This window comes from Neophocaena asiaeorientalis, unplaced genomic scaffold, assembly GCF_003031525.2.
Source record: "Neophocaena asiaeorientalis asiaeorientalis breed wild unplaced genomic scaffold, Neophocaena_asiaeorientalis_V1.1 scaffold671, whole genome shotgun sequence".
NCBI lineage: Eukaryota > Metazoa > Chordata > Mammalia > Artiodactyla > Phocoenidae > Neophocaena > Neophocaena asiaeorientalis.
In genome coordinates this window covers 246,921-260,565 of record NW_020175533.1, presented here as the reverse complement: position 1 = coordinate 260,565, position 13,645 = coordinate 246,921, and the positions used below count along the sequence as shown (strand labels likewise).

Below are 13,645 nucleotides of genomic sequence, written 5' to 3'. Positions count from 1 at the left end.
TTTTGCTTACCAGCTGTGGTTAAGGTTGCTTTTTTAGTTCTTGAGTGGAATGAAGTGATAGGGAAAAGAAAGGGAGAGAAAGTTTCTTTTGGTAACTACAACTTGAAAACAAACAGACAGAAGGTGAAGTAACCTAGGATGTCTATTGTCTGAGGTGGATTTAATTGACATAAGAATAATGCAAGTTTAAGGGAGTGCAGGGAGAGTATAACAATGTGAATGATTCCTGTTCTGGGAGAGAGAAGGTGATAATAAGAAAGGGTGTTGAGTTAGACAACCCTGTGTTGGTCAGTAACTGGTGCTGGGTATCTTTGGAAGCTGTTTAGAACTGGGAATGAGGAACAGTGTGCTAATTTGGTATTTATATTTGCACATATTTCAGAGTTGGTTTTTCATGATGTGGGACAGCATCTACCACCAAATATTACATAGATTTGGGGGTATTTTTTTAAATACATTCAATTATTATCATTATTAAGCAAATATGCTGTTATCTTTACATTTATGAAAAGTGAAATATTGTATGTTAACATGTAATGGGTTTATTTTTGTTATTTCTGTTATTTTTAAATGAATTAATAAATCAGTATTTTTAAAACTTAAAAAAAAGGGAAATATTGTAATTCAGCCAGATCAACAGGAGATTCCTAAAACTGTGTAATGTAGAGAGATTTAGTCTTCATATTTCTTTTTTGTTTCTTGATTAGAAAAATCATGCTTCCCTGCTTTTTCTGTCCCCAGTAGGTTTCTTATTTAGAATAAACCACACAAACCCCCCGTCCCCGCAGACGTGCCCCCACCAAAAAAAAAAAGGCAGGAAATGTTTCTTCTGTTCCTGCAAAAGTAGCAGCTGTCGTTAACCAGTGGATTATTATTTTGTATTGTGATGAATCTGTTCAAGTACTTAAATGTTTGCTATCAGGTCACTGATTTGATTTTCCTCAGAGGAATCCTGACTCTTATTTTACTCATTTTAGATAGCCTTATGTATCAGGTAGCCTTATGTCTCAGGCAAAACGAAGCAATTTTTTATTGAAAGTATTTTTGCAGTTTATATTAAAATGTGTGAGGGGACGTCCCTGGTGGCGCAGTGGTTAAGAATCCGCCAGCCAGTGCAGGGGACACGGCTTCGAGCCCTGGTCCGGGAAGATCCCACATGTCGCGGAGCAACTAAGCCTGTGTGCCACAACTACTGAGCCTGTGCTCTAGAGCGCACATGCTGCAACTACTGAAGCCTGCGCGCCTAGAGCCCGTGCTCGGCAACAAGAGAAGCCACCGCAATGAGAAGCCCGGGCACCGCAACGAAGAGTAGCCCCCGCTCGCTGCAAAGCCCGCGTGCAGCAATGAAGACCCAAACGAAGCCACAAATAAATAACTAAATAAATAAAAATTTTTTAAATGTGTGAGGATGCTTAAAATGTGTGGTACTGTTGGCTGAGTTATTTTTATGGATTTATTTTGGAATAGAAATAAATGGCTTGGTTTGCTTCCATTTTTATAGGCATTGGAAAGTGTATTAAACTTGGGAATTGGACGACCTGGGCAATTTTGCTTATCTTTTGAGCTTCAGTTCTACAGTTTATTATTGGTTCTACCTCCCTCATAGGACTGTTGCCTGGATAAAGTGAGGTTATGGGTCTAAACATGTTCATAAACTATCAAGTGCTCCACAAATATGTTATTGGTGAAGATGATGTGTGGTGATCACAGTTGGTCCCAGGGAAAATTGTCAAACCACTGAATTTGTCTTTGCATTTTCTTCTCAGTCTACTGAGTGACCCAGTCCTTTTGAGAGATTACAGAGTCTTGTATCATTTTAGAGGAGGAATTAGAGGTACTTGTTTTAGTGACTTTAAGAATTTTAGCAGATTTCAAAGTTTAGTGGAATCCTATAGGAAGCTGTTCACTTATAAATGAGCAAATATTTTACAGCCTGCTACGTGCATAGGCATAAAATGGGTTACAGCAATAAACGTGTGATAAACTTGATTGTTGCCCTCATGGATTGGATATTAGTTGTTAAATTATAATTGATAAAGCACATGGGACCAACCTAGAGTAACGAAGTCTTCTGGGAGAAAACAGATCCTGTCCTTCCCATCTTTCCTTTACTGCTGTTTGAAATATAGCATAAAATTTCAGGTTAATAACTTCTTTAAAATGCATATAAAAACGCTTGTAAATGTGTATGCTGTGCTATTGGAAAAGCAGTTTGGATTTAGGGGTGGAGATAACTTTGGTGCGTAGTTCAGGAGAAAGCAACACTGAGTCAGGGTTTTGGGTTGTCAGAAGGTTATATTGAGCATCGAGGGCATGTGTGTCAGGCCAAGAACAGACGTAATCCATTAAAAAGAAATTATAGAGTGCTGATTTTAATATTACGCTCACTAAAGACTAGAATAAATTATATCAGCTTTGTGAGAGCTATTTTTTGGCTTTCTTCTGGATTCACAGCTGTTCAATACTGAAGTTGCCAGAAGTGTGATCACTGCTCAGTGAGTCATTGTGTTTTTTAAAGTAATTATTTGTTTCTTTAGTCTAAGTGTTTACCATTTACTCTTCCCACCCATGTATGGTATACTGTTTCTTTGGTAATATGGTAAACTTCCTCATTAAGAAAGATTTTAATGTATTTGTCTACTTTCTCCCTGCCCCAAATTGGTCAGTTTTTGTAAATCAAGCAGATAAGCATGTTTAAGACTTAAAGATTCTAATGTTAATTCCTAAAAGCCAAAGCTCTTCAGACACATGCTGCAAGCCTTTTAGACTTCCATGGGAAATAAACCTGTTTCTAGAATATTGATACATCTTGATACTGTTTCAAGTGAAGGCTTAAGACCAAGTAAAATGTTTATTAATTTTGGGTTTGGTTTGATTTTATTCCAGTTCACTTGAGTTAGAAAAAAGGAAAAAATGTGCTTCATTCCGGTTCATGGTTCATAAGTAAAATAATATTTAAATTCAGACTGTTGAAAATTAGCATGGTTCATTCTGGTTTTTGGTTTAAAGTAAAATTTGGGTTTTAAGAGAAGATTTAAAATTTGAGTAAATTAAAATTAGTTCAAAAGGAGTATAGATAACTTGAAGTAAGAGTTTTGCATCAGAATCTTCTGTAAAATATTTAAAATTTTCAGTTTTGCTGAAAATAGAAAGTTGATTTTAGGACCATGACCCCTGTGTGTTATTTTCATGGCATAGTCTTAAGCAAAGTAGTGTAGTAGGGTACAGGTTTTAGAGTAAATGGATAGGTCTGAATCCTGTGGGTACACTTTATTGAAGGGGTTACTTTGGGCAAATTACCAATGAACCTTTCAAACATCCTAGTTTCTCCCATTTGTTAAATGATATCTGACTGAGTACATCACAAAGTTGTACGAATTAAATGGTATTATGGTTCTTTCTCACAATATGGTAGCTAAGGACTTCCTTGGTGGCACAGTGGTTAAGAATCCCCCTGCCGGGCTCCCCTGGTGGCGCAGTGGTTGAGAGTCCACCTGCCGATGCAGGGGACACAGGTTCGTGTCCCGGTAGGGGAAGATCCCACATGCCGCGGAGCGGCTGGGCCCGTGAACCACGGCCGCTGAGCCTGCGCATCTGGAGCCTGTTCTCCGCAACGGGAGAGGCCACAACAGTGAGAGGCCGGCGTAAAAAAAAAAAAAAAAAAAAAAGAATCTGCCTGCCAATGCAGGGGACACATATTCGAGCCCTGGTCCGGGAAGATCCCACATGCCGCGGAGCAACTAAGCGCGTGCGCCACAACTGAGTCTGCACTCTAGAGCCCGCGAGCCACAGCTACTAAAGCCCGCATGCCTAGAGCCCGTGCTGTGCAACAAGAGAAGCCACTGCAATGAGAAGCTCGCGCACCATGCTGAAGAGTAGCCCCCACTCGCTGCAACTAGTGAAAGCCGTGCTCAGCAACAAAGACCCAACTCAGCCAAAAAAAAAAAAAAAAAAAACAGTGGTTGCTAGAACTGCATTAAGAATCATTGGGGTGGGGGGCTTATTAAAAATACAGTTTCGGGCTTCCCTGGTGGCGCAGTTGTTGAGAGTCCGCCTGCCGATGCAGGGGACACGGGTTCGTGCCCCGGTCCGGGAAGATCCCACATGCCGCGGAGCGGCTGGGCCCGTGAGCCATGGCCGCTGAGCCTGCACGTCCAGAGCCTGTGCTCCGCAACGGGAGAGGCCACAACAGTGAGAGGCCCGCGTACTGCAAAAAAAAAAAATACAGTTTCTGCCCTACTGCAGATTTACTGAGTCTTTCTAGGGGTGAAATTCTAGAATCTTCATTCTTAGTAAACTCTCCCAGGTGACTCTTACGTCCACTGTGAGTGGTGCTTGCAAACTGTAAAATAGTATTCAAGGAATATACTTATATATGTATTGATGTAAATTGAGCTTCAGACCTCAGAGATGTCCCTTGCCCAGTTCTTATCCATTGCTGCATATTGATGCTCTGAAGAAACCAAAATTACTTGGAAAATGGTTATGAACAGAGTAATTCTCCTACCTATAAATAGATACACATGTGGCAAATTGTGTTATTTGTTTTGGCTGTTTGTTGTTGCCATGTTTTTAGTAAACCTTCCATTCTGTTTTGCTATTTGTAAGGCTTCTATATACCTTATCCCTAGGGATTTGTATCTGATCAATGGCAAGTGCAAGAAGTAAAAACACTGCTGTTTAGCAGGAAGTAGTCATTTCCTAAATCCTAATAATTCTGCTTGAGTGATTTTTATATAAATTCAAGAGCAGACATTTGCTGGGCCACCTGCATTGTGCTGAACCCTCTGCTAATAAGTACTAGGGAAATAAATCTAAATGATTTAGGTAATGTCTGGCTTTCCTAAGAGCTCATAGTCAAGTGGGGGGCTCGGACTCTTATATAGAACATTGTGATCAGCACTGTAGTAGGGCACGTACCTGGTGGTAAAAGAGCATAGCAGAAGAATTTTTTTTTTCAATTCCCACTACCAATAATTCTTCAGAGAAACTATATTGAGCACTCACTATATGGCATGTACTTAAAAAACAAAACAAAACAAAACTGCTTAACCTGTGTTATTTAATCATTACAACAACCCTATGAAGTAGCAGCTATTTACATTTTATAGATACTAAGTGGTAGAATATGTGATTCAAACCTTGGTCTGACTTCAGAGCCCATATTAACACCATTATGCCTCTCTCTAAGGGCAAAAATGACTGATTTGTTTTTCTTAAGATTAATTTTATGGTTCTTCAGAATTGATGCTTGTTAATCCCATTGGCATGGTATCTGCCTGTGATTGAAAATGTGGTATTATTGTACTATCAAGGACTTGGGAGTCTTTTCTGTCTCATCTTTATCCTCTATCACCCTATGTTTTCCTTTCATTTCTAGCAGCGATATACAGGAAAACATCTCCAAAAGCCAGCTCATGTATAACATCTGTCCTTTTTTTTTTTTTTTTTTTTGCGGTACGCGGGCCTCTCACTGTTGTGGCCTCTCCCGTTGCGGAGCGCAGGCTCAGTGGCCATGGCTCACGGGCCCAGCTGCTCCGCGGCATGTGGGATCTTCCTGGACCAGGGCACAGACCTGTGTCCCCTGCATCGGCAGGCAGACTCTCAACCACTGCGCCACCAGGGAAGCCCCTAAAATTTTTTATCATGCTGTTGACATTAGGGTTGATTTGACTGATTCAGCTGCTTAGTTTGCATTCTCTTTCTTTCTTCATAGTTTTGCTCCAAGTTATGAGAGCAGTTGCACACTCGCTAGAGCTTCCACATCATAGAGTAGAGGCCCTATTTCTTGACAATAATAAGCTTATTTTAGAATTTGTCTAACTCTGATTTTCTGTGGACCTCAGTTCCTTGTTTCTTATTTCTTTTGCTTATTAATTTTTATGTTGTTTTCATGTCTCTAAGCTGTTGTGTTTATTTAGGGGAGGACATCTTGCTTTAATAGAAGTTCCTTAGCCATATACTTAGGATAAAGAGTTGTTTGAAGTTTAATTTAAAAACCTGAAAATTTGACAGTGGTCAGTGTTTCCCCTTCAGACTATCTTAATCATGCCTGAAAATAAGGTTTTTTGGTTCTTTTAAGTAATTTATATAATAATATTTTTCAATAGACTGTTATATTGTTTTTGAACATCCATAAACATAGCTATCTGTTATATCTCTTCATGAGAAACAATAGTCAGAGCTAGTTTCCTTACTAATCCTATTGTTAGGTTAAAAAGCTTCATAAAAATACCTTGTATCCTCCTTGTATCATACCTGGTGTGCTGGTTTCTCTGGGCTTTGTAGACTTTTAATTTTCTGTTATTTCTACACGGGAGACATTCTTCTGGAGGTAAAGGAAGATTTAATATAGATAGTCGTTGCTGACTTTGTTCAGTTTATTTAGTAGTATGACTTATTAACATCTCTAAAAGTCTCCTAGTTAAAAAGGGTCACAGTTGCTTTTTCTCAGCTCTGAATCATTAAGAAATACTAAAATTAGAATGTCAGTGTCAGATACCTCCTAAATATTTACATATGCCCGAAGTGGCCTTTTGGGTTTTGGATGGATCGATTGTTCTGAGGGGTGACTTCAGAAGACAAAAAAATGTAACCACAAGGTGTTGCTGTGTTTGAGAGACTGAGAACAAGGCTGCACATATCATTTTGGGATACATATAAGGGGCTTTGTAAAATTGTATTCTATATTTAACAGCCTTCAATTGAAAGTGGTTGTTCTGCTGCATACCACCTTTCCATTGCTTTATGAGGAGTCTTTTGTGGTTTATATATTTAAGATTTATCCACTGTGCTAAAGAATAGGGGATTTAATTCTATGTTCTAATCAGAATAGGAAATTCATACCACCTGAGTGAATTTTAATTGTAATAGAGGATCCCAGGAGTTCTCTGGCCAGAAGAGAGTGCCTGAAACTGAGCTGTTCCCACTGCTTTGCTGTTGTTGCTCCTGAGAGACAGTGGCATTTTTTAGGAACCAATTTTATTGTAGTTGGTGTGAAGCTCATGATACCATGCATTCTGGGAAATTCAATATTGGGCAAAGTGGTGACTTTTTATTTTTTAATGAGGCATGTCTGTTATGAATTCTAGCTTTTCATGAGGACTTTGGTTTCTTGGTAGCAGTGTTTAAAATGCTGCTCTGTTGTTAAGATCCAAAGTTACACAGTTTCTAGTAGCAAAAGTTAAATTGTTTGAACATCACAGAATCAATTGTTTTACATTTTTGTTTTCCATATGCTTTTGCTTTGGGATAACTTTCAAACTCTAATGTTGCCAAAGTATCTTTGGAAAAAGCTGTTTAGCTATTAATAAATGAATAATTGAGGACTGAAAACTACAAAAGATTATTCATGTATTCTGTTACTATTATTCTGGAACTGACCTTTTTTACATCATATTTTCAGAAACATCTGCTTCTTGGGGGGGGGTGTGGGTAACGGTATATGAAGTCGGTCTTTCAGCTGTAGTAGGAAGGTTGTAAAATAATGGCAGAGGCAGCCTGACGTGAATGAAGAGTTCTTTTACTTAAAGCTTTATGATATTGGACAAGTTAATCTCTCTTACTTTCCTTATTTGCATAGTAAACATGGCCCTCCATTTAAGTATTAGAGTAGATGAAACAATCGGAAAGTTCTTTTGTACAGTGAAATTTTATACAGCTGTTATTTTATTGCTGAGTCAGCAAATTGCAGTGCCAAATGGTGACATGCTTTTCCTTGGCACACTAGCTGCTGACTGTCCCATGCATTACTAATGCTCATACCAAGTCACCCCCGGTGTTACCTTGCCATTCTTTACAGCTCTGCTATTTCAGATCTCTGATGGAGCAGTCTGAAGAGCTTGGTGATTTCTGAATAAAAATTCCAGGATGCTTAGGCACAAAGAGCCATTGTTCCTTGTATACCCAGGATTTCCTACTAGTGGGAGAATATAGTCTGTAAGAGTTCTCAGCAGTTTCTCTAACTGCTCAAAAGAGAACAGAGTAAACCTTTTAATTTTTACTAAGATAGTGAGCAGAGGTTTTTGTTGTTGTTGTTTGGTTTGGTATCTAGGGTTAAATATTACATTATTTTTCTTCTATGAGGTTAGTATGAATTCAGTGAGCATCTTAGAAATGAAATTGCTATAATGGAAGAGTAAGAGAGAGAAGAAAAAGAAGTGAAGTTTAGTCAGTGAGCCTAAGGACTTACATTGTACTGAGAATTGGTTTTAGATTTGTCAGGAAAGAGAGAACAAGCACGAAGTCATAATTGCTACTTCACAAAGATCGTAGTCCCTAGAATCTTTGTGTATTCTGAAATCACTAAAAGAACAATTTAAAGCTTCTTAAAATTAAATGCTAGGTAGTATAGAATGGTTTAGAATAGTTTAAGAATTCCGAGATTTGAACTGTGCTTAGTCAAGAAGGAGGTGGCTCTTGAGCTTGAATTGAAGAGTCTTTGGATTGTTACTGGCGAGGAGGGAAGGCAGAAGAGGTAAGGAGATGGTCATGAGTGGGCAGAGACCCCAGAGCTGGAGAGCTAGTTATGAATGAGGCTCAGTTTGAATGGGTTTGATTTTTCTTTTAAGTTTTGCATGTCTTACCCCCAAATTTAACATTCCCCTATTTCTTTTACCCATCAGACCTTTCTTGGAAAGGCATCATTATTTTCTGAAGAAGAAATAAGACACGGAGAAGCAAAAACTCAAAGCCTTACCTTCCTAAAGGGAGAGTGGTCTGAATAGAGTCAGCATATTTAGACTTTTTCAATTGTACTTATCTTATTTTCAAGTAAAATAAGAAAGCCCTGAGGAAAGAATTAGGGCCTTTAGAGTTGGACAGATAAGGATTCTTTGGTGGGTCCATCATTCGCCTTTTGACTGAACAAATGTAACATTCTTCTCATTATGTTTAATATAGGAACAGTTCTGTCTACTTCATGGGGTTGTTTTCATTAAATGAAGTCATATATATAAACTAAGCATGGTGTCTGGTCTATGGAATGACTGAATAAATGGTGGTTAAAATAATTACTTATAATTGAAACAAATAGTTGAAGTAATACTATGTGATAAACTAAGATGAGCATTTAAAAATAATTTGTAGCAAAGAATATAGTTTACTTGGTATACTTTGGCAATTTTCTCTGTTGAATTCTTTACAGTTCTCATTTATCTATCCCTTATTTCTTTTAGGAGACAAGGATGGCAGCAAGGTGACCACAGTGGTGGCAACTCCTGGGCAGGGTCCAGACAGGCCACAAGAAGTCAGCTATACAGACACTAAAGTGATTGGGAATGGGTCATTTGGTGTGGTATATCAAGCCAAACTTTGTGATTCAGGAGAGCTGGTTGCCATCAAGAAAGTATTACAGGACAAGAGATTTAAGGTAAGACCTTCAGTATTTCATGTATTTTGTTGCTGTCAATACATGTAAATAATTATTTTTTTAGTTGTTTCTCTTTGCTTTAAATTTCATCTATTGAACAAATTTTTATTCAGGTCAACTACTGTAGTGACTTTATTTCGCATTGTGTATTATGTAGAGATAAAATTTACTGAAGATTGCAGTATTTTTTTTTGAACTGCTGTGAGTGACATATGTATTTAAAATGCTGTGAAATGTAGATTAAAATTTCTTAATTTCTATTTAAAAATGTGACCTTTCTCTGCCTTGGTTGTCATTGGTGTAGGAGACCAGAGAAACATTACCTGTAGCATATGATCATTTGGTACAGTTGACTATGCTTCCTCTCTTGAAAAATTTCCTTTGAGTCTGTGATATAACGCTATCATTTTTTTCCCCTATAACTGACCTTTCTTTGCTATCTTCTTATGTCTCCCTTTCATCTGCCCCTACAAAGCAGTACTCCCCACAGTTCAGCTTATTTTTATTTTTTACACCGTCTCTTTAGGGTGTCCTGTACATAGGTGGTCAGAGTCACCTGTACGTTATGGTATAGTGGAGAATCAGTGAGACCTGCACTCTAATCAAGGCTCTGCCATTAACAAGCCATGCAACCCCGTTCCCTTCCCTACTCTTCCCACCTCTGCAACATTTTACTGAGAGTCTCCTGTGTACTAGGAACTGTGCTAAACATTGAGGGATTAAAAAAAAAATAAGAGGGAATCACTGCTCTGAAATAGCACACAGCCTAGTGTCTGTATGCTCCAGAATGTCCTGAACTTTCTAAAGAGATTAAAAAAAAAAATTCTGAAGTTTTTGTCTTCAATTCTCTCTCTCCCAAGCACTAGTACCATGTTGCCCAGTGCCCACTGGATCTTGATATCTGAAGGTACTGTTATTTCATATTGGCAAGGTTTCTTATCTAACTCTGACTTAAACTTTCAATCTTAAAGGAAATCCTCTCTGTTGGCTCCCATTCCTTGTGGCTCTTTCCTTCTAATGGTTTTCTCATTTACCTGTCATTCAGGCTCTTTCATTCTCTCATACCTCATATCTAGTGATTACCAAATTTGGTTGATTCCCCCCACCCCACCCCACCAACTGCCTTGTTGAGCTGTACCTTCTTTCCTTTTCTCATCACTGCTATTCTAGCCAGACCTTTGTCATTATTTGGCTTAACAACTAGTAAGACTCTTGCCTCTGATCTTCTCACTTCCAGTCTTTCTGTATACCGACATTAGAATAATCCCACAGTTCAGTTTGGTCATGTTGTTTCTCCTACACACAAATCTTTTATGGGTTCCTCATAGCCTAGAAAATAAAGCCTGCCCAGTTTTAATTGTACATTCGGGAGCTTCTATAGTCTTGCCTTATCTCCAGATATTCAGCTTTTACAAACCTTATGTATCACTATCTTTGAGATATATTGGTTTTTATGGCCTCTCTGCTTTTGTTCAGTTTCCCTTCTGTCACTTGCATTCTCCTGCTGTCTAAACCGTGTGCATATATAAAGATCCATGTCAGTTTCTTCCTTTATGAAATTTCCCAGATGATTCCAGCCAGCCCTATGGATCTTGCTAGTCTAGATTCCTTGAACACTTATTGTTCATAAACTAGGAAATTCCAAATTTTTTCATGACAAGGACTCCATTTTTATTATGTGTGTCTCCAGGATATCTACACACTTAATGTGTTTTTGAATTAATAGTTGCTGATAGCAGATACTTATCAAATCCTTAAAATATGCCAGGTGATCTAAGGCTTTTACATGAGTAGTTTTATAAGAGCTTTACTGTTAGTCCTGTGATATTGGTACTGTTATTATTCAGATAAGGAAACCTACACACAAAGAGATTATAAATTAACTTGTCCAGGGTCATACAGTTAGCAAGTGGATAGCTGGGCAGGTATTTGAATCCAAGCAGTCTGACTCCAGAGTGCTTTATTATATTTTATCATTGCTGTATCAAACCAGTATATTCTGTTCAGAAGATACTTCGGTTAGTTCTTCTTTTTCTTGCTTTTTAAAAAAATTCTAATTTTTCCCTTTATCATAGTTAAGTTATTCAACTGAAATACAGTTTGGTTCATCTGTTTTTGTATGTATCCCTTTGTAGAACTTTATCACCATTCTTTTTGACTTTTTAAAAAAAAATTATGTTTTCAGTCTGTGAAACACTAATGTGGTTCTAAAAGTCAGAGATACACAAATGTCATTCCCTCTGTCTTGTTTCCACTCACTCCCTCTAGATAGCCAATCTCATTATGTTCTGATTTATTTTTTCTGGGTTTCTTTTGCACAAATGAGCAGTAAGTGTACAATCATCCCTTGGTATCCACAGTGGATTGGTTCCAGGGTACCCAGTAGATACCAAAATCTGCAGATGCTCTAGTTCCGTATATAAAATGGTGTGGTATTTCCATATAACCTAAGCTCATCCTCCTATATACTTTAAACCATATCTAGAATACTTATAATACCTTGTTGATGCTATGTGAATAGTTGTAAATACTATTTAAATAGTTGCTGATGTGGCAAATTGAAGTTTTGATTTTTGGAACTTTCCAGAGCTTTTCCCCCCTGAATATTTTTGATCCCAGCTTGGCTGAATCCCTGGTTGCGGAATCCATGAATGCAGAGGGTAGACTGTAGTTCTCTTTGTTTCTTTCTTACACAAAGTGTAGTATTAGAGATACTCTTTTGTACTTTCCTCTTCTGTTAACTATAGTTCCTGAAAGTCATATCAGTTCAGAGATTTTTCTCATCCGTTTTAGAGCTTCATAGTATTGCAGAGTTGATTCCAACCATTCTTCTATATATGGATATTGAATTACTTTTCAATATTTTGTAATCTCCAAGGGGGCTGTTATGAAAAACTTTGTGCATAGGTATTTATTATTAGATGTGTATCTTCACAATAAATTAAGAGAACTAGGGCTGCTGAATGAGAACATAAACATATATGTAGTTTTGTATGATACTGCTAAATTCCCCTGCATAAGAGCTTGTACAGATTTGCATTCTTTCTAGTAATATATGAATGCCTTTTTACCCACAAGGTTTGACAACATGCATTGATTTACTTTTTCAGTTTTTGCCAATCTGATAGGTGAGAAATGGTATCTCATTGTAGTTTTAATTTACAATCTTATGAATGTAGTTTAACATCCTTTCATGTGTTTAATGTCCACTTTTATCATATCTGGATTTTAGTTGTGATTAGAAAGCCTCTTCCTTATAAAGTCTTACAGAAAGCCTTTTCCTCAGGTTAAAGAGAAATTCATCCATATTTTCTAGCACTTGTAAGTTTTCACTTTTTACAGTTAGATCCCTGATCCATTTGAAGTTTGTTCCTGTTTGTGGAGTTTATTCCTGTGTATGGTATGAGTTATTGATCTAATTTTATCCTTTCTAAATCATTAATCATTTGTCTCATTTATTTAAAAATCTATGTTTGTTCCAGTGATTTGAGATGCTATTGTTATTATATGCTGAATTTCCACGGTAATTGGTCTATTTCTGGACTTTTCCATTCTGTTCTACTAGGTCATTTGCATATATCTAAGTCAGTACCACATTGTTTTAATTATAGAGCTCTATAGTATATTTCAGTGTCTGGTAGGGCTAATCTGCCCATGTAGCTTTTCTTTTTCATGTTTTTCTAGCTATTTTTGGATGTTTATTTTTCCCGATGAACTTTGGTATCAGTTTGACTAACTCCATGAAAAAGCTCATTGATATTTTTAATTGGAATTTCATCAACTTTATAAACTAACTTAGGGAGTTAAATCACCTGTCCATGATGCTGAATTACCTTATCCAGGAATAAGAGATGCCTTTCCATTTGTTCAAGTTTACTTTTGTATCTTTTAGGAGTTTTACTTATATAGGCTTTGACATTTCTTATTAAGCTTATTTTATTGCTTCTGTTGCTATTATATAATTTTGTTTTTATTTTTTTCTGCTAAATGCTATAACGTGGCAGACTGTGTGACACCAGGCTCAGTTCTTTCCAGTGTATCACCTTTTCTTTGTGAAACTTAAGTATTCTTTGTTCTCCTTGCTAAATGTTAGCTGTTTCCAAAAATATAAAATTTGGTGTATTGACTGATTCATTTCTCTTGATTATCATAAAATAGGCATTTTTTCTGACAACTTAAAATTCTGTAGTTTCACATTTGTAATTTTTACATAGCTGCTACCTAGGATTAAATAATCATGTATTTTGCATTAAATAATTATGTGTTTTCAGGAAA

General features: G+C 37.2%; 1 protein-coding gene across 5 annotated transcripts in view; it reads left to right on the top strand.

Annotated features, from left to right (window-relative positions):
- Window positions 1–13,645, top strand: part of GSK3B (glycogen synthase kinase 3 beta) — a 196,830-nt gene that overhangs the window by 57,264 nt on the left and 125,921 nt on the right. For all 5 annotated transcript variants that reach the window (XM_024769219.1, XM_024769218.1, XM_024769221.1 and 2 more), the window contains exon 2: window positions 9,177–9,370. In XM_024769219.1, coding sequence (XP_024624987.1) covers window positions 9,177–9,370 — 194 coding nt within the window. The remainder of the gene's footprint in view (window positions 1–9,176; window positions 9,371–13,645) is intronic.